We start from the raw sequence: 21,985 nt of genomic DNA on the forward strand, positions 1-21,985 counted from the left end.
AGTATTTATGCAGAAATCCAAGTAATTCCAAAGGGTTCACATCATCACTTTTTCTTGCAACGTTCAGTATCAAAGCTCCACTAGGTAGGATTGAGATTTTGTGCTCGTGGGCTCCCCCTACAGTTGTAGAGTGTAATAAATGTTTCAGGCGGATTTTAGTTTCTCTTTCTCGTTTTCTGGCTTTCACAGACATATTCGGTCTCTTTCCAGCTTCTGCCAGAGTGTTTGTATGTTAGTTTGTAAAGAATGAACCAGTAGTTCTTGTAGAACTGTTAGAACTAAAGGTCGGAAAGCAGGTCGCAGTTCTTGTGAGCGTTGGTCGCGAGCGCCTCGGAAAACTTGCAGAGTCTGGTTTGAGCTCAGAGGAGCTCCGGCACAGACACGAGAGCACCGCTATTCCTCCTATTAGTCATTTATGAAATAAATACAATTTAAAAAATTAAAATAGCATAATGAGATAGCATAAATTAAAGTTATTACAAAGTTATTACAAGTTGATTTATTTGTAAGGTAGCCCAGGGGGAATCACTACACACTGATGGTGAGTTTTAGTCAGAAACTGTTGGACACACAAAATAGATTGTGACAGAAGCCAATGGAAAAGAAGTTGCTTCAACTCAAAGATCTCAGTTTAGATGTATATATGAGCCCACAAATGTTCAACTAACTCAAAATAGTTGAGTATTGTTTAGAAATATCCAATTTTATGTAAAACAGACTTAAATCATTTGAGTTCAAACAACGTATGGGTTTACAGTGTGCTGACAGATTTCATTTTCCAGCAGGACTTGGCACACTGCCCACCATGCCAAAAGTACCAATTGGTCTTATATAGTATTCCAATTTTCTGAGACACTAATTTTTGGGTTTTCATTGGCTGTAAGCCATAATAATCATCAACTATAAAAGAAATAAACGCTTAAAATAGATCACTCTGTGTTTAATACATCTATATAATATATATGAGTCCCGGCAGAGTACTTCACCTTTGAGATTTGTTTCTTGCAGATGCAAATACAAAAGTTTTCAAGTGTGTCCGACTCTAAACCCTCTTAACTCTTAGAACTTATGAGTTTGTAGACCGCGATGACCCTTCGTAACCTTCATAGCGTATGCTTGGAGGTATCACGCAGCCTCTGACCGGCGGGGGCCGGCTCATGGATCTACTTTCTGAGGTCCACAGGAAACCAGTGACAGATTTGTATAGCAGGAGTGCACAGTCTGGAGGCACAGAGAGGGGTTCCTGGCCCCTGTGATCTTAGACCACATGATACCTCCACACACACTAACGTACCTGCGCACATGCACACATAGACACACACACACACACTCACACACACCGGCCTGATCGTTACGTCATTAGCATATGCTCTCGAGAACCCAGGCATGTCATGGAACGGGCGTCAAGTTTGTCGGATTTTGACATTTTCAGTCAAACTCAGAGAATATATATAAAGTATCCACCTACCACAAAGTGTTTGACAGCCTCTTCTCACGTTAGCGCCAAGGTTACCGACAGACAGGACTATGTAAAGTGAGCTTGACCGAGCAAACAAACCTTTGGATATGGAAGTGACATTGTTTTTGCATTCACAGTCAAAACAGTACCCTAGTGGCAACCAGAACCAGGAAGCAGGGTGCGAATTATACAATGATATTTGGTGAGGTGGTCAAGTATTTTTTCAAGGTGTAAATGGAAACCAGTACAGCGCACCCAAGTGCTTCACTAAACTGAAGTCTTACAATGCTTACAGTGTCTCGCTTCCTTACTGTAATGGTGTCTACAGCGCATAAAAGATAAATCCAATACATTAGCCAGTGTGGCACATACCACACAGTAACCTTTATAGTCATAAATAATATATTATACAACAAAATCCACAGTTAATCCTGCAAAAACACACACACACACACACAATGCTACTGGCTGCTATATTTCATCAGATTTCTCACCATTCACCATCTAACCATCTCTCCTACATTCTAAATAAATACAAAATAAGCCATAGATAGCCATATACAAGGCTTTTGTCCCATCTCATACACTCGTCAAGTTTATTGGATTTTGAATTTTCCAGTCAAACGCAGGGAATATAAAGTATCCACCTACCGCAAAGTGTTTGACAGCTTCAAAACAGTGTGACTCACAGGTCACACTCACTGCACACAGGCCAAATCATCTGCCTAATTTATCAGATTCAGGTGTCTGCCTGACAGAAGTCAGGGTGTGATTCACATCTGCTTCACTTTCCACCAGAAGTAAATATTTATTTAACGCCAGCCTCTTCTCACATTAGCGCAAGGGTTACCGACAGACAGGACTATGTAAAGTGATCTCAACCCAGCAAACCTTTGGATATGGAAGTGACATTGTTTTTGCATTCACAGTCAAAACAGTACTCTAGTGGCAACCAGAACCAGGAAGCAGGGTGCGAATTATACAATGATATTTGGGGGGGTCAAGTATTTCTTTGAGGTGTCAATGGAAACCAGTACAGCGCACCCGAGTGCCTCACTAAACTTGAAGTCTTACAATCGTTACACTGTAAAAAACAGTATGCTGTGAAATCCACAGTAGTATACGGTGTTCCTGCACAATAAACTACTGTAAATACTTTTACAGTATTAAGCTCTGAATGCAGCCAAAACCACAGGAATTAACTTGAAAATGATAAAATCACAGTAATACTCCCACTACTGTAGAAAGCAGGCAGGTAAATGAGAGGAATACTCACAAACATGGAATGGCACTTCCAGAAAGCCAATCACCGGAATATTGATTTCACCTGTTACCCTCACTATATATATATACCCTCACTTCTCCCACTCCTTCCTGAGTATTGACTGTTCATCCTATACAACTGTTCAGCGCTGCAGCGTTTATCTTCAATTCCCTGCCTGTGTTAACTTTATGTTTGTGTTTACCGACCCTGATTTTGCCTGCCCTTGCTGTGTATGACCCGTGGGCTCTATTTCGATTCTGGTTTGTATGTTTACTCTCTCTTGCTGCTGTTTGCTGGAGTTGACCTTGCTTGATTTCGTCTGATACTTTATTACATAATGTATATTTTGATTCGCATCTACGCATGTCTGAGTTCTGCCCAGCCATGAAAAAAAAAATGATACCACGACAAAAAACTAAAACATCTGAAATCAATGGAATAATAGAGGATAATACTTGATTTTTTTTGTTTAATATGCATAATAAAAACAAAACAAAATAGATTAACATGTGATGTGATTATGTTTATTTTTCATTGCAAGTAAGAACCTAAATAAGTTTATGGAATTCCCATAAACGTCCAAAAATGTCAGTGAAACCATCAGTCACGCCCCCAAACTTACTCTTGTTTGGAATCAAATTTCAAGAAAGGAACCTAAAAAACATCATTTGTTCATTGTTTTCATTCACTCGATTGCTAAAAAAAAAAACTGAGAAAAACAGGAAAATAAGGGCATTTTTTAAAGCTGGGAGACATTTGAACTTTTAATTCCACTGATATTTTGAATATTTTAATGCGATCTGTGTGGTGTTTGTATGACTTGAGGAACTAAACACAAAGGGTTTGAGTGTAGACTCGACTCATTGAGTGAATCGGTTCACAAATAGAGTGCAAATTTGAATCAATGATTCAAGACATTACATTTACAAGCCCATGCGTTGATACAACACTTTGCTCTTGTGTATGCTCTCTTTTATTGTTGATAATTATGACTTACAGCCAATGAAAACTCCAAAAAATCATATGTCAGAATATTAGAATATTATATAAGACCCGGTTGGTACTTTTGGCAGTGTGTGGTAGAATATGGTGCCACTATGTTTTTTTTACAGCTATTTCTTTGACAGTGAGTGTACAGTATAATGTGTTGGGATTGTACGAGGGCTGATGTGGATTTATAAATAGCCACGGCCCTCATCCAGACATACAGTTCTAATCCGACATCAGCCCTCTAGAGTAATAATCCTTAAAATTGACAGATTAGATGTGGGATTATAGAGGAGACAATTCTATCCCGTGTAATCCATGTGCATGTTGGGTCGGTGCCCATCTCAGGGATGTTGGGTTTTATTCATTACAACATTTCAGCATATAATAAGATAACAGAGGACCATTCAGTACAGTCTTGCTAATAGTTAACATGACCTTAAAGGGGATGAATTATATCTCTTTTTACAGAAGTTTGAATAGAGATCAATGTGCTATACTAAATATATACTAAATATATACTAAATCACAAAGTTCTTTGCAACCACCACCAGCTCAATTTTTGCTAGTTTCAGTCCCTTTCAAAATGAGCCGTTTAAGGGCTCTGTCACTTTTATGCAAATAAGATGTTGCAGGTCACGATTCATGTTTACATTGAGCATTTACTCTTCTAGTAGTAGCGTTACTGTTAGCTTGTTCTAAATGGCAAAACATGAACAAGCTAGTTCATGCTTAATTGCCATAAAAGCACAAAACTCATTATTTAAAAGTACTTAAATCTCCTTTACATCTGCTGACTTGCCACCGACAGTAGTTACAGATCCCTCCCTCAGACGAAGCACGGTGTTTGAAAAACCAGCAGAACCAAATGGCATATCTTCAACTGATCTAGTGGATGAGGCTCTGATGGTGGGGGTTCCAGGGTGGTTCTAGGCATTTTTTTCTTATTGTGACATCATAATAATAAGCATATAATAAGATAACGGAGGACCGTTCAGTACAGTCTTGCTAATAGTTAACATGACCTTAAAGGGGATTAATTATACCTCTTTTTACAGAAGTTAGAATAGAGGGCTATACTAAATATATACTAAATATATACTAAGTATATATACTAAGTACTTATTAATACCAATATAAATAGGTATAAATAAGTAAGTACTTAAGTACTTACAACTACTTTTAGGGATTTACAGATCCCTCCCTCAGACGAAGCACAGTGCTCGAAAAACCAGCAGAATGAAATGATGGATCTTCCATTGATCTAGTGTATGGGGGTCTGATGGTGGAGAAACTTCAAATGTGATGAGCTGTTGAGTTTGTGGATTCCCTAAAAAATGTTTTAAACACCTGTGTAGTGTAGTTAACATGTGTTTGCTTCTCAATATTCCATATTCCAAATTCTCTAGTCTCTTAAAACTCTTTGTTCTCATATGGGGACATTATATTTCTGCTTTTCTGCACCATGATACTTAATTTAAATATAAAATGTTGACCCTTGTATTCTCATATGGAAACACTGCTTGTACCATCTAGTGGTGGGAATCCCAGTCAATGGTTTCTACAGCCAGTCTAAACAGAAACATTGGCCAGGTAAAACAAATGCATCAAATTTTATGTATGAAACTAGCTTATTTACTTACTGTAGAAAACTAAAGTTTAGTTTTTGGGCTAGTTGGGTGCTTCTGATCCCAAATTCCAAGGCTAGTTCCCATGTGAGGAGGATGTGCAAAAACAAATTCCTGTAAAAAAAAAAAAGCTTAATTTTTATACTTTTTAGGTCCTACTGATCCCAAATAGCAAAATAGGAGAAATTAAAAATGCACACCAAGCAAAAGTCTCAGGAGGTTAGTCTAGTCATATAACTACCAATTATTAAGGAAGCATTAAAATATTACTCTGTCTGGAAAAAAAGTCTGTGATATAAAGGCATGCAATATTTCTGATATGCTTTCTGTTTTTTTTTTTGTTTTTTTTCAGAAAAAGAGCAAGCTGCACTACCACATTGCAGTGATCATAAACTACCTGGGCCATTGCATCTCTCTGGGTGCCCTGCTGGTCGCCTTCATCCTTTTCATGAGGCTCAGGTGAGTCAAGATGAATTCAGCATCTTATTTATGCATATCTTTTTTGGGGGGGATTTGGAGGTTTTTCCACATCATTTTTCTGTGAGCAAAGCTTGGCAATTATACATGTGAAACAATAAATATTTAAACTAGAAATCAGTTCAATCAATCATTGATATACTGTAATCAGTAGTGCAGTATATAACATGTTTAAATTAAAATAAACGCTCAACTACTGTTGTAACTCAAGACTTACTCAACCATGCAAGGAAATGCATTGCTTATCTTTGATAAAGTGGACATGTAGACATTGCTTTCAAGAATGGTGGAACAATATGTAAACCAAGTTGTATTAGAGTAAAATTCTAATATTGAGTAATATTGCCCTGCTGCCTCATTGCTTTATGCTTCTTTTACTTTTAAACGATGGTTCTTTCATGGAATCTTTCCGCTTGTAAAATGCATGTAAAAAGCGTGTCCTTCAGTGGCAGCTCATAGTGTGAGGATCTTAAAACCAAGCATGATACATCTGGCCCGTGAGGTTGTTTGAACTATAGTGAACGATAATAAAAAATAAATAAATAAAAAGCTTTTCTAGCAAGCTTTTGTTTATATTCCTCCCCTTGTCTTTTTTCCGCCCCTTCGTGGGCTCCCTATCTCCTTATAAGGAAGTTTTTCTCCAGCCGTGTCTCAATTCACCAGCCGGGGCAGCGATAGTGTAATGGTTTATTTTTTTCTTTCCTACTTGGGTTTACCTAATTTTTCATCAACTCTTTTGCAATTGGGTTCAACAACCCTCTGGGCTGGAGAGCTACTGGTCTGTAGCCAAACTCCATCCCATGACACTTCATTTTTCAAAACATAATTTTTTTTTTTGTGGCCCGCCATGCAATGGCTTGGAAAATATCTGTCTCGCGGCCAGACCTAATTGCAGACCTCTACTTTACACTCTTTACATCTCTGGTACAACCATGGTTCTTTATGAGAGGTAAAAGATGGGCCAGATGCCCACAGATGTCCAATTTATAGGAATATAGCAATTTATTAGAAAACATAAGAAGTAACGCACTGTATGCAACATGAAAGTTGGCAATACTTCGCAAAAGGATATTGAAAAAGGATATTGAACAAACAGGTACTTATTCAGGGGAAAACAGTCTATGCATGGTTGAAGGTGAGGAAATGATGAAAGATTCTGAGGAATGTAGTCATTAGTCATTAGAGTTTGTGTAGGCGAGAATAAGGCTAGAAAGAAATATTTTTGAGAGTGTAGAACCAGAAAAACAGGGTGGTTTTCCAACCAACATGCATACGAACTGAACTTCCAATTACTGCCATCTGTCTCAGGTTTATATATAGTACGCTCAGGCATCAAACTTTCTGTCGTTGCATCAAGGCGTAAGCAAGCAAAACTGATCTTCCCAGGATGTTTTCCTGCTTGCTTGTCATTGTAAAACAAAAAGGAAACTTCCGCGGGAAAGTAAAAGGCCTGTCTCGGCTGTCGGCATCGTCAGAAAAGAAGCTGCAATTGTAGCTGTGGAAATGTTTGAAATGTCTTGCATGGAACCAGCTGTTCTAATCTGTACAAAACAAAACCTTTGTCTCTGGATTATTATGCCTCTTATCTCTCGATTAGCTCAGATTAACACCTACAATGGAAGTCTTTGGACGTCTTTGAATAGGTGTTTGAGTGTGTCCACAATGTTCTGTAAACCTGCTTCATTGCAGATTGAGAGCGTTTGAGAGGATTAAATATTGCTATATTGAGTTCTCACACAGCCAGATTATCCGTGGATTAGGCTGCCTTGATTAATCTGGGAAAGATACCCCTTCCTGCTTCCAGAATTCTTAATTTAGAGCGTCTAATTCGGAGGCAGATGAGCCAGGGTGGAATTTTTCTTTTTCTTTTTTTGTTGCAATCGTTTTACTCATTTATTGCCTGCGAGACATGACGGTGGAGACGATAGTGACATCTATGATGCCCGTCATCCTCCCGATTAACCTCTACCTTCTCTGGCTAATCTCCCACCGTCATCACGTCATGGAGGGATTTTGTTTGAGGGTAATAAATGGAAAACCAAAGGGCACAAAGTTCAGACTGCCCAGTACTGGTTTGTCTTCCCATAGAGCTATGGTTTAATGAAATAAGCATCAGGAACAGATGTCCAGGGTACACCCTGCCTTGCTTCCACACTCCATAGTACTCCATTCTCATTCTATATTCAGCTATGACCTAAGGGACTCCATGTAGAGAGCGAGGGATTGAGACGGGCAGCATTTGAATTGAATTGGCTTGTTTAGAGTTTCATGTGGGGTTTAAATCCAATGATATTTATCTGTTTCTGGGAGCCCCTGATCCTGTTGGGCTGTGGGGCTTTCAGAGTGCAAGCAGCTGTCGCAGACACAACGAAATCCTTTAATAGTACTGTACCGAATCATTCCATGTGCTTCTTTTACTTTCAGGCGATGTTTTTTTTTATCTCTCAGCTTGTAAAATGCATGTGAAAAGCGTGTACTTTTGGCTGGTTCAAAGCTCAAATTGCACTTTCCGCCTGTAGAAGGAGTCAGGAAGCATGATCTTTCTGCGTAATGCTGCTTTTAAAGTTTAAAGCACAACTAAGAGCAGAGTGTGAAGGTTCAATTAGCAGGGTAAGAGCAGCATTATGGGTACCAGAGTTCAAAAGAGGACAAATTGTTGGTGCACGTCTTGCTGGCGCATCTGTGACCAAGACAGCAAGTCTTTGTGATGTATCAAGAGCCACGGTATCCAGGGTAATGTCAGCAAACCACCAAGAAGGACCAACCACATCCAACAGGATTAACTGTGGACGCTGTAAGAGGAAGCTGTCTGAAAGGGATGTCCGAGTGCTAACCCGAAATGTATAGAAAAAAAACTGAAAATGAGAAATTTCATATTTCATGCAAAACAAGTTCATATTAATAAAGTTTTAAGATTTTAGAAATCAACGTTTGATGGAATAACCCTGATTGTCAATCACAGTTTTCATGCATCTCGGCATGTTCTCCTCCACCAGTCTTACACACTGCTTTTGGATAACTTTATTCCTTTACTTCTGGTGCAACAATTCAAGCAGTTCAGTTTGGTTTGATGGCTTGTGATCATCCATCTTCCTCTTGATTATATTCCAGAGGTTTTCTGTTTGGTAAAGTCAAAGAAACTCATCAATTTGAAGTGGTCTTTTATTATTTTTCAGATCTATATATTCATCTTTAACCTCTATCTAAGGACTACATGTAGACGGTTGGGATTGAGGGGGCAGAATACAAACTGAACTGGCTTGTAAGAGTTTTATGTGGGGGTCAAATCCAATGATATTTATCTGTGTTTCTGGGAGCCCCTGATCCTGTTGGGTTATGGGGCTTTCACAGAATACACAAGCAGCTGTTGCTGGTCATGGTCATTGAGAATCATGAGCCTCAATAGATATTACACATATTAGACATCACCCTTAGATCAAATGCCTTTTACAATGGTTCTTGTGTTACAGTTCTTGTGTTATTGAGCAATGTTTAGGTGATTCGTGGAATGAACTTAAAGCAGTAGTCTTAAGATTTTTTTTCTTTTGAATCAGAAGCAGGAGTGGAGGTGGGACAAAAGAGTATTCTGCCAATGTCTTACATATTCATTCAAAAACTGATAGGTCTGGTAGTTTTTGGCAGTAGTTTTGGCAGTAGTTTTTGACTCTACATGCCCGCTGCCATTGCACAATTACATTAGAGAGGTCTCTAAACCCCCAAAAAGGGCTGCAACTGATGATTAGTTTGGTATTCGACTAATGTAATTATTATTTTTGCGATTAGCCGATTAGTCGAATAGGCAACAATTATTCCTGCTATGCCCCTTATCACTTAAAAATCTAAGAACTAGCTGAACATGGGACTTAAATGCCCTTTAAATTGCGAAGTCCTAATATTTAGGAGGTTTCACACCTGCCTTGTTTGGTCCAGACTTTTAGACTTTTCAGTTTGGGTCATAAACCACAGTCCCAACCAAACACCAAAGTTTGGTCAGATGAAAAGTGTTGGTTTCTGTCCAGATCTACTGAATTGTGATCTTGATTGTGTGCAGTGTGAAGCATTTTTTTTAGATGTTTTGAACTTTCAGACCAATTACAAGAAGGTTGAGGTCTTTAAGCAAACCAGAGGAAAAAGAATAGGTGTTGTGCCAAAATCTGACTCCCATTGGTAAACAGGCGCCTTACACAACAGTATGAACACAAACTCTTAGACTGGGTATGAATGAAATATAGACTCCGCCCATATAGCTGATGAGGACAGGATGTAGTAAAGTTCTTTAGTCCCCTTAGTCTGAAACCAAAACTAACCAAACCAAGTATACAGAATACAATGTAACAAAGTCACCGACCTTGGTGCGTACTTTCTGGTTTAAAAACGCCTGCAGTGAGTAAATATGTATTCTGTTGTGTTTGGGCACTTTTGGAGACACAGGAGACAGCAGCAGAGTTAGCTAACTAGCTAGGCTAACATCCAAACAGCCCATTTTCCGGAGCTGTTAGCCCGGGTTTAGTGCCCGGAATGACCGGCTCTCTCATTCAGCGCCTGGATCAACTAGACCTCCAACGCCCTTAGCCCGGGTTTAGTGCCCGGTTCTCTCGTTCAGTTCTTGGAGCAACTGACCCTCTGGTGCTATCTGCCCGAGTTTAGTGCCCAGGGTGACTGGCTCTCTTGTTTAGCGTCTGGGGTGACCGGCTCTCTCGTTTAGCGTCTGGAGAAACCGGCGCTGAACGAGAGAGCCGGTCGTTCCGGGCACTAAACCCGGGCTAACAGCGCCAGAAAGCAGGTTGTTTGGATTGTAGCATAGCTAGTTAGCTATAACTCTCCTGCCGTTCTTATTTCTCCGCCATCCTCTGGCTCTTGGAGGTAGGCAGTCCGTCACGAACCCTGGAGATATCAGCCAATAGCATTCGCTGTGGGAGGCGACCCTGACCCCGCCCCAACCTGTCAAACCACCCCTTTCAAAACTTGAGCACAACAGCCTCGCTCGAGCAGAAACAAAAGCCACAGATAATGTGCATGGTGCGCGAAGAGATCTGTGAATTTGATAGGGAAAATAAACACCTGAGAGGAGAAAAATGAAGCTTGCGAGTGATATTCTGTTCAGCACGAACATAATTCTCTTTATTAATTTACACACACAAAATGTAAAACACACTGGTTAATTTTTTTCACCTGGTATTTTTGCGCCCCCGACTTTTGACATTAATGTGACGCCATACACACAAATGAAGTTTGAGAACAAATGAACGATTGGTCAACACTGAAATTTGAACATTTTTATAATCTCCAGACCCCAGACTGTCTCTTTAAAGCTAATCATGCTTTGTACTGAACTTTTGCCTTGACGTAGGGAAAGGCTCTGAGATTTGCTGAGATGTATGAAGTATAATCAGCTTGATTCGATTATGCAAACACAGCAGCGAAGGCTTGCCACCTTGGCGCTCTGCGTAAAGGCCGAGATAATGCCATCTCGCGTCTCTCGGGTTACGTAACGCACAATGCAAAGCTCGGACGGCGAGCTGAATATTGCATGTAGTGAGATTAAAAGCAGCCCTGGAATTTCCTTCCGTCCGACTGCAGCAGTCAGATGAATCCGTGCGGGCCGCACCAAGGACAAAGCCCGCCAGCTGGGGGAGTTTGAGACGTTCCTGCAGGCGTGCGGCAAGTGGAAGTGGAGCTTGCTAAATTGGTGACATTCACTGTCTTACTCAGGCATTCAAGTGTAAAGAATAAGGGTGAAGACCCAGTGAGCGACACAGTGGAGGCTAACCTCGCCGCAGCTCCGGTCAAGCCCACAGTGACAAGGCGCTGTCCGAGGCCAGCATTTCATATCCTGTTCTGTGAAAAGTGGCTTGGTTCTGAGTCAGACTGGGACTCTGTCGTCCTCGGCCGTGTGATACAGAACACTCCTGAAGTCTGTCTCCAGGGCAGCGTTTATGGCGAGCCGAAAAAAAATTGAGCAAATGCAAAGCAGGTTTTTTCGGGGTATTACATCACGGCATGACATGTCAGCAAAAATAGTATTCCAAGCCAGACTTTGTGTGCAATCCAAAGCGATAACTCTCACAGTGGTCGGCAGAGCCATAACTCCTCAAGAAGTAATTCTCCAAGTAGTTCACAGAGCAAAAATACTTTAAGAAATATATTATATTAAATTTCATGTCCAAAGCTACTTACAATAGTGAAGTACAAAAAGTAATGGAAAAACATTAAAAAGACATTTTTAGACAGGGCCTAAAGGAGGTCAAGGGGAAATAATGGGATAGAGGAGGAAAGCAGGGAAGAAGAAATGAGATTAGAAGTAGTTTGTCATTTGTTAGAGGTGTTAGGAGAGTAAGTGCTCTTTGAAGAGCTCTGTCTTCAGGAGTTTATTAAAGATAGTGAGAGATTCTCCTGATCTGGTAGTGGAAGGTAGTTAGTTAGAGGTGTTAGGAGAGTAAGTGCTCTTTGAAGAGCTCTGTCTTCAGGAGTTTATTAAAGATAGTGAGAGATTCTCCTGATCTGGTAGTGGAAGGTAGTTAGTTAGAGGTGTTAGGAGAGTAAGTGCTCTTTGAAGAGCTCTGTCTTCAGGAGTTTATTAAAGATAGTGAGAGATTCTCCTGATCTGGTAGTGGAAGGTAGTTAGTTAGAGGTGTTAGGAGAGTAAGTGCTCTTTGAAGAGCTCTGTCTGTTTGTGTGGTAAAGCGAGGTGACGTTCATTGGAGGAGCGCAGCGGCCGGGAGGTAGCATAAGCCTTCAGAAGTGAGTGCAGGTAGGAAGGAGCCTGTTATATACAGTATCTAGATCTCTAAGTATTTGGACAGTGACCCAGTTTTTCAACCCTTTTGCTTTTACCTCAGTGCAGACTTCCATGTTCCGTGCAACAAGGGGTTTACCAAAAACACACAGTTACAGTGGTGTGAATATATTTATTCAAGTCTATACATTCAAAAATAAGTAAAAAAAAAAAAAAAAAACAGGCGCTTGGTAAAATTTTGAGCAAAACATGATCAGTTCCAGGAAAATATAACAATTCTGCTTCCTTTTACATTTTAAATGATTATATTTTTGAGCAGCCGTATGTCTTCTGGAGTAAAAGAGCTCATGGAATGAGGCTGTCTGATATAATAATTACTGTGTTATAAGACCTATAAGAGGAACTGACAAAAAGAGAGGGTTAATATACACATTTTGCGAGACTCTTTTCACCTGCATAAGGAGGATCTCTTTGCTGCTATTTGTGGCCGTGCTGACGTAGGAAGGGGCAGCAGGGTAAGAGAGGCAGCAGACCTCAGAGCACATGGCCACTGCGTGAGGCTCTGGCCCTCGGCCAAAATCCTGCAGGGCACCGCATGTACACGAGTCACTCTCTCCAGCCAGGCCCCAGTATGGGGCGTTACCAGTACATCTGCACACCATTTGGGCTGTGAGACGCTCCGGGAGGTCCTTCCGTAAAAAAGCTCCAGTGCCGCAGGATCCATGCGAAGCAAGCCTGGCTCTCTAATGCCAGCCCCCCCAGTAGAGTGCGGAACCAAACTGTTCTAATGCTCTTCCTCCGCCCAGGCCTTTCAGACCGCCTCTCTGTTTTCGGCCTGAACACCAACAGAATAAGCATTAGCAGCAGGGGAGCTTCCAGTCTAAAGCTTTTTTTGTAACTTCTTTTACTCTCACACCGGCTGGAGTTATTGCTGCAGGTTTTTAATGAAAGGGTACCGTGCAACTGGACAAAGCCTGATGTTCTGGATGCTCTGGATCAGAAACTTCAAATAATAGTTGTGAAGTTTTTCACAAAAGGTCCAGTTATGTTGTTCTGTTAAAGCAGATGTGCACAGCCAGGCACACAGCCAGACACCACAACACATTAAAACAACAACAAAAAAGGCAGAAAAGATCACCAAGAACTGTGACTTAGCAATTCAGTGTGTAGTAAATACAAACATCATTAGCAGGATTATAGGATTACAGGTTTGGCTGTTTGAATATATATATATATATATCTTTTTGAATATTCTACTAATATTTTACCATGCTGGATGAGTCAGACAGCACACTGATTTTTTTTTTTAAATAATTGCATATTGCCCGTTTTTTAATCTTATTTTATTATTTTATTTTAAACATAAACGTTCACATTTAAATCAATAAACAACTCAGATGACTAATGTCTCTTTCCTCTCTTATGTCTCTTTCCATAAGAAAATCCACAGCATTGGATTGGAATAATATTAATTAATATATATATATATATATATATATATATATATATATATATATATATATATATATATATATATATATATATATAAATGTACGAGTTTCTTTGATTTTACCAAATTGAAAACCTCTGGAATATAATCAAGAGGAAGATGGATGTTCACAAGCCATCAAACCAAACTGAACTGCTTGAATTTTTGCACCAGGAGTAAAGCAGCATAAAGTTATCCAAAAGCAGTGTGTAAGACTGGTGGAGGAGAACATGATGCCAAGATGCATGAAAACTGTAATTAAAAACCAGGGTTATTCCACCAAATATTGATTTCTGGACTCTTAAAACTTTATGAATATGAACTTGTTTTCTTTGCATTATGTAAAGTCTGAAAGCTCTGCATCTTTTTTGTTATTTCAGCCATTTCTCATTTTCTGCAAATAAATGCTCTAAATGACAATATTTTTATTTGGAATTTGGGAGAAACGTCTGTAGTTTATAGAATAAAACAACAATGTTAATTATACTGAAACATATACCTATAAATAGCAAAATCAGAGACACTGATTCCCAGAGCTGTATATATATATATATATATATATATATATATATATACACAAAAATATATATACACACAAAAATATATATACAAAAACTCAGTTCAGCTTGGTTTGATGGCTTGTGATCATCCATCTTCCTCTTGATTATATTCCAGAGGTTTTTAATTTGATCAAAGAAATCAAAGAATTTTTTTTAAAGGGCTCTCTTATTTTTTTTTGAAGGCAATATATATATATATGCACATGCCTTATTAATATTTTGTGAGATATGACATACTTTACATTAGTAAACGTAACTTTTCTTAAACTTAACTTTTCTCCACTAAAGCAGAAAGCAGATGCATGAACAAGATGCCATTTTTTCTGCATCCTGGCAATTCTGACTTTGCCTGTGCCAGGGTGACAGCTGAAACCCTACTTTGTGGCAGTAACTCAGTACATCTCATCATCTCCCCAGCGCCAGCACCAGTATTATAAAACATCCAGACAACTTCCCGACAACACAGACGTTCAGCAAAGCCAGGTTCACTTTAACGCTCGTTTTAATAGAACGTACTCTAGCTGGATTAGCTCTCAGTGTGGTCACCCAGTGTTTTACATATTGTGGACGCTATAAATCATCACTTCTCTGGAGGTGTATTATTAGTTCAGTATTATTGGCATTAATAGGTCGTTTCATAAGTACCACAGTCGGCAAACGCCCAGGTTTCCACTGGGGAGAGCTTATGCTCCGAGAGCTGGAGCTTAAAACTTTATCCGCTTCCTTGCCAATATGGCCAGTTATGCCACCATCGAGAATGCCCCCTGCCATGCTGCCATGGAGATGGTTGGCACACAGATTGCCATTTTGTTTGTCATGCATGAACCTGTAGTACAGGACAATATGTGCACTGCAGATACTGGAAAAAAAAAGCGAAAAGAAGCTACTGGTTTCACATAGTGATTTCGATTTTGTTTTCTTTTTTCCTTCTATATTCTGAAAAGGGCATATTTAGCTTTATTAAAATGTATTTTATTTTACCAATTTTTCTTATTTTCTATGCATACGTTACTATATATCTAATTGTCATGTGAGAAATATGTGTACATCTCTGAAACTGGCCATTTTCAAATGTAAAGAATATATTTTCAAATATATTTTCAAGACATAAATTAGTATATACAAATATATGTAATACTGTACATACAACCATTGAGAGAAAATCAATGTAGTCGTAATGGAGAATATATGCAGTTATGTCCAAACTGTCTGTATTACAAAAAAAAAAAAAAAAAGAAAATAATTCTCACCTTTCAGTGAAAATATTAAGTAAAAAATTGTATTTAAATTGTATTTAAAAAACAGCTACATAATAGAAAAGAATAAAAAGGAACATATGTTATGAGTTATTCTTAGTAATACTTTATATAATAGTTTACAGGGGTTGGACAATGAAACTGAAACACCTGTCATTTTAGTGTGGGAGGTTAAATTGCTAAATTGAAGCATCCTGGCCATTAATTGCACATTGCACCAGTAAGATCAGAGTGTGAAGGTTCAATTAGCAGGGTAAGAGCACAGTTCTGCTCAAAATATTGCAATGCACACAACATTATGGGTGACATACCAGAGTTCAAAAGAGGACAAATTGTTGGTGCACGTCTTGCTGGAGCATCTGTGACCAAGACAGCAAGTCTTTGTGATGTATCAAGAGCCACAGTATCCAGGGTAATGTCAGCATCCCAGCAAGAAGGACGAACCACATCCAACAGGATTAACTGTGGACACAAGAGGAAGCTGTCTGAAAGGGATCCAAAAAACATAAAACCACTGCTGCCCAAATCACGGCAGAACTCAATGTGCACCTCAACTCTCCTGTTTCCACCAGAACTGTCCGTCAGGACAATAAATTATTGTGGTCTAAAACCAGGTGTTTCAGTTTCGTTGTCCAACCCCTGTAGGTATTGTGCAACTTTATGTACTGAACATATGACTGTTTAATCAAAGCAGAATATTCAAACTTCTTTAATTTAACCCAAAATGACCTGTATCAGTTCAGTTTTTGGGGTGCTAGGCTATTGTGTTTCACTAGTGTATTCACTAGAAGTACATTAGTGAGTACACTAGTGCTCGTGTTCTTTGAAAGCTGAAAAAAAAAAAAAAAACTTGGAGCCCAGCCAACTGGAGGACAGAGCATGCTGAACATTGGCAGAGGCTAAGAGCAGAGCTATGTCTATTCAGAAGATACACCAACAGCATTCCATTAGGATGAAATTGGAAGCATTCAGCCATTTCTTCTGGAGAAGATAAGCTCACAGATGGGGGTGTTTAGGTGTTCTGCCATCCTGTGCTTATCTAAATAGCTGCCTGTCATTCAAACCACAACTTACAGCCAGTAAAATGGCTGTGACTGGAAGGCCCACGCGTTCACAGATAGTTACGACAGAACACCACTTGTTACTACTACTACATAATTACTAGAAACATGTAGCGTATAGGGAGATGTTATGTAATGTACTTTTACTACAGGATGTCAGAATAAGAAATTGCGACTTAAATGACTGAGATGGGAGCGGCTACTCGATTTATGCACTTCACCACTCAGCCCTACCACCTCTCTTTTGTGCATGCAAGCCTAGGGGTAGGGTATCTTAATTCTTGTTAGGAGTGTGAGGACTATAAAACATTTTAAACAGAGGGATATGAGAATCACTGGCAAGGTGGTGGCACAAGCAACCAATAAAAAACCCAAAATTTGATTAGTTGGTGTAAAATTGGTGTAGTTTTAATATTATTGCATTTTTTACAAGAATAAAAACAATAAAAAGGTCACTAGTAGTTTGTCTCAGTAGCTAGCTAGTTACCTAACGTTCCAGTTCCACCTTAAATGGTGCAACAGATAGTAGAGGCCGCAGCTTTTAAGGTGGAATGGAAAAATTAAAGAAAATAAAAGTTAATAAAAGCTGATTTCAGCTCAACATCAGAGAGGAATTAAGGAATGGACGATAACAATGAAATTGTTAACAAGGAAAACTGATCAAATTGATAACAATGAAACAATGAATTTTTGCACCAACTGCCCACTTTTAAAAAAGACATACGATGCCCAAAAGTTAACTAACCAGCAGCTGGGTTGCTAAACTTTAGCGCTCCACTGCTATAGCTATATTTGTACCAGGTGCATTAAGGGAAGGATTTTCCCCCTTCCCCTTGTAACTCTGTTTTAAAAAGTGAAAGGTTGCACAAAAAAAAAAAAAAAAAAAAGGTTAAGGGTACAAAAGAGATTTGGGCAGCCGTGGTTTTATGTTTTTTGGATAAAATCCGTGTTAGCACCCGGACATCCCTTTCAGGCAGCTTCCTCTTACAGCGTCCACAGTTAATCCTGTTGGATGTGGTTGGTCCTTCTTGGTGGTATGCTGACATTACCCTGGATACCGTGCCACTTGATACATCACAAAGACTTGCTGTCTTGGTCACAGATGCTCCAGCAAGGTGTGCACCAACAATTTGTCCTCTTTTGAACTCTGGTATGTCACCCAAAATGTTGTGTGCATTGCAATATTTTGAATAAACTGTGCTCTTACCCTGCTAATTGAACCTTCACACTCTGCTCTTACTGGTGCAATGTGCAATTAATGAAGATTGGCCACCAGTTTGGTTCAATTTAGCCATGAAACCTCCCACACTAAAATGACAGCCCTTGTAGACAGTGTTTCCCAGCTCTAAAGCCCTCCAATAGCCGGCCAAGCTGTCCCCACCGAGGCCATACATGAGGCTTTCTTCCACTCATCCCGGAAAACACTCCTCTCGCCCAGCAAGCATCCATTAATCACAGCCACACTTCCTAATCTCGCCTCATGGGCCTCATCATTCCAGTTTGCTTATATATATATATTGATCTGCGCCTTTCGACCTCCTTCCTCTATTATAATCCTGACATTTTCCCGCGTAGATTCCAAATGGATTTCCCATGGCCTAATCCATATATCCCAATAAATAATTTAGCTTTTTAGTGCACAGTCACACATTATGCACTGCCTTTTGTTGAGACGTGGTAGCGAGTGCGATTGCTTATGGATCTCATTCCACCGTGACCCAATGGGAGGTGAGGGAATATTAGGTGTACCATGGAGTCAGGGCTCCCAGGCAGTCGAGGGGGCCGGGAACCAGGCGGCTGAAGCCGAGACTTTAATGAAGTTTAGTTATACACTCAGGCTTTTGAGGTTGAGAGTCAATCTTGGCAGTAAATGTCATAGAGCAGAGCTTTAAAGGGATCCCTAGTGCTTTTTGAGCACATACTGTATGCTATGAATGTTGAATTTTCAATGAACACATGAATTTACAATGTTTGCAAGCACTTTGTAATATGTAGTATACATGTTTAAATCATTTAAAAGCCATTCTTGGTGTGAATCAATGTATAAAACCATGGTAATAGGCAAACAACACCATCTTCCATATGGAAAACTAGGTGGTTAATCCCTAGATAACATCAACTGTATAACATCAACAACATTACAGACTGTATATACAATAGATTTCACAGTCTCTACTGTGCTATGCAATCTCTAAATCAGTGTTTTTTCAATGGTTATAATGGTTTCAATGGTTCAATGGCAAGGGTACTGCTAGAGAGTCACTGGCAAGATAAAAAGGTTGCAAAACCAAAGAGAACAAACCAAAAAAAACTTGTTGGCAATACTTCGCAAACTGACAAACAAACAAACAGAGAGAAAAGGGGTACTGTCCTTATACACAGAGTAAATGAGTAACAGGTGTGAATAATATTTAGGTGACTGGGAACATAGAAACTGTCTTGGTTAAACTGACTGGTTAAAGGTGAACATACTGTATGACCAAAGGTTCACAGGAAGGTGGATTGTGGGAAATGTAGTGAAAAAAGAGGGAGGGAGAGTACACAAGCTTGACATGATGTTCTTACCTTCTATAACTTCTATAACATTATGTAATCTATATGAATTATAATATAATCATATAATGGATATAATAAAAAAATGCATTGCCAAAATCAATGCACACCTTTTTAGGACACCATTAGAAATATTCAATATACAACTACGGTAAGTTGGCAATACTTTGCAAACTGACAAACTAAAACCTGAAAGAAGGGGTATATACAAGTAAATGAGTAACAGGTGTGAATAATCTAATACTCAGGTGACTGGGAACATAGAAACTGTCTCTGAAACTGTCTTCTCTGACAAAGCTGCAGAGGAAGGTGGATTGTGGGAAATGTAGTGAAGCAAGAAAGTGAAGCTACTGTATGATGTGTTGGCAATACTTTGCCAACTGACAAACAGAGAGAAGGGGTATATGCAAGGCAAAACAAGAGAAAGTTGCAGAAAAAGGTGGATTGTGGGAAATGTAGTGACGCAAGAAAGTGAAGCTACTGTATGGTGTGTTGGCAATACTTTGCTAACTGACAAACAGAGAGAAGGGGTATATACAAGGCAAGACAAGAGAAAGGTGCAGATGCAGGTGGATTGTGGGAAATGTAGTGAAGCAAGAAAGTGGAGCTACTGTATGATGTGTTAGCAAAACTTCGCTAACTGACAAACAGAGAGAAGGGGTATACACAAGGCAAAACAAGAGAAAGTTGCAGAAAAGGATTGTGGGAAATGAAGTGAATCAAGAAAGTGAAACTACTGTATGATGTGTTGGCAATACTTCGCCAACTGACAAACAGAGAGAAGGGGTATATGCAAGACAAGACAAGACAAGAGAAAGTTGCAGAAAAAGGTGGATTGTGGGAAATGTAGTGAAGCAAGAAAGTGAAGCTACTGTATGGTGTGTTGGCAATACTTTGCTAACTGACAAACAGAGAGAAGGGGTATATACAAGGCAAGACAAGAGAAAGTTGCAGAAAAAGGTGGATTGTGGGAAATGTAGTAACACCTGATAGTGGAGGTGGATGAAGAGCACAAGAACCCAATAATGACAATGTTATTCACTCTTCATTCTTATTTCTACATTATATAATATATAAAAGAGATAATAAATCAAATAATGAATATAATAAAAAATGCATTGCCAGAAACAACGCACACCTTTTTTTAGGGTGTAATGATTAAAATATTACAATTCCATGATTCAGTAGATTTAGCAATTTGCCACTTTCATCATTTCTAGTCGCTGCTTTTAAACAGTAGTGACACAGCTGATGGGCTGGAATTCAGCCGTCAGCTTTCATTCCTCCACATCCATTTGCGAAATCCGCGGCGCTCGTGATTCTAGTCCAGACGATGCAGAGGCTCTCCAGCCGTCGCTAGAGCAAATTACATCGTCAATTTCACAACACACTCGCCAGATGGATATCTCCTAGCTGTATTTAGAGCACAGCATAGAGCCAGTGAGTTTGATTGACGGGGCATTTATTTATAGCGTAAAATAAACCAATGGTCCTCTTAGCTTGGCTGTCAGTTTGCATAAACGCGCCGTGCTGAAGAGCCTGATGCGCCTCAGCTTGACGCATCTGAGGAGCGACTTCCTGAGTCTTTGGCTTTTGTCTGAAAAATGATGCACTTGACAGTGAGTAAGAGCTGGTATCATTTACCCCTTCCTCAGACTGATCCAAGGACAGTCTCGCCATTTCTCCTGCAGTTAGAGTTATGGGAGAGGACGGCGATGCCAGGACACTACTAGTGTGTACCCGCAGAGCGGTCAGTGTGATTAAAATGCAGAGACGCTCTTCAATCCCTTGGGTTGTCCTAGCTGGACAGCCTGTTTCTGTCACTCCATTCCAATGACTTTACCATTAGCCATCCTAAGTCCCCTATGGTGTATTTGCATTGCAACATTATTTATCACTTGGAACTCTTGGGACCAAGCTGGGAAATTTTTAATTCAGAGACACCACAGAGTTTGAAATTCAGGCAAACAAGGTAACAAAATAAAAAACAGAATACGCTTTATATTTTAGATCCTCTTGCTTAGATGACAGCTTTGCACAGCACATATATATACAGGGGTTGGACAATGAAACTGAAACACCTGCAATTTTAGTGTGGGAGGTTTCATGACTAAATTGAAGCATGGCTAAATTGCTGGCCAATCTTCATTATTTGCACATTGCACCAGTAAGAACAGAGTGTGAAGGTAAAATTAGCATGGTAAGAGCACAGTTTTGCTCAAAATATTGCACTGCACACAACATTATGGGTGACATACCAGAGTTCAAAAGAGGACAAATTGCTGGTGCACGTCTTGCTGGTGCATCTGTGACCAAGACAGCAAGTCTTTGTGATGTATCAAGAGCCACAGTATCCAGGGTAATGTCAGCATACCACCAAGAAGGACCAACCACATCCAACAGGATTAACTGTGGACGCTGTAAGAGGAAGCTGTCTGAAAGGGATGTTCGGGTGCTAACCCGGATTGTATCCAAAAAACATAAAATCACGGCTGCACAAATCATGGCAGAATTC

General features: G+C 39.6%; 1 protein-coding gene across 1 annotated transcript in view; it reads left to right on the forward strand.

Moving 5' to 3' along the window:
* Window positions 1–21,985, forward strand: part of crhr1 (corticotropin releasing hormone receptor 1) — a 244,536-nt gene that overhangs the window by 160,214 nt on the left and 62,337 nt on the right. Inside the window, exon 6 of the mRNA XM_022665066.2 lies at window positions 5,691–5,797. Within this exon, the coding sequence (XP_022520787.1) occupies window positions 5,691–5,797 (107 nt within the window). The remainder of the gene's footprint in view (window positions 1–5,690; window positions 5,798–21,985) is intronic.

Source organism: Astyanax mexicanus, chromosome 19 (assembly GCF_023375975.1).
Source record: "Astyanax mexicanus isolate ESR-SI-001 chromosome 19, AstMex3_surface, whole genome shotgun sequence".
Taxonomy (NCBI): domain Eukaryota; kingdom Metazoa; phylum Chordata; class Actinopteri; order Characiformes; family Acestrorhamphidae; genus Astyanax; species Astyanax mexicanus.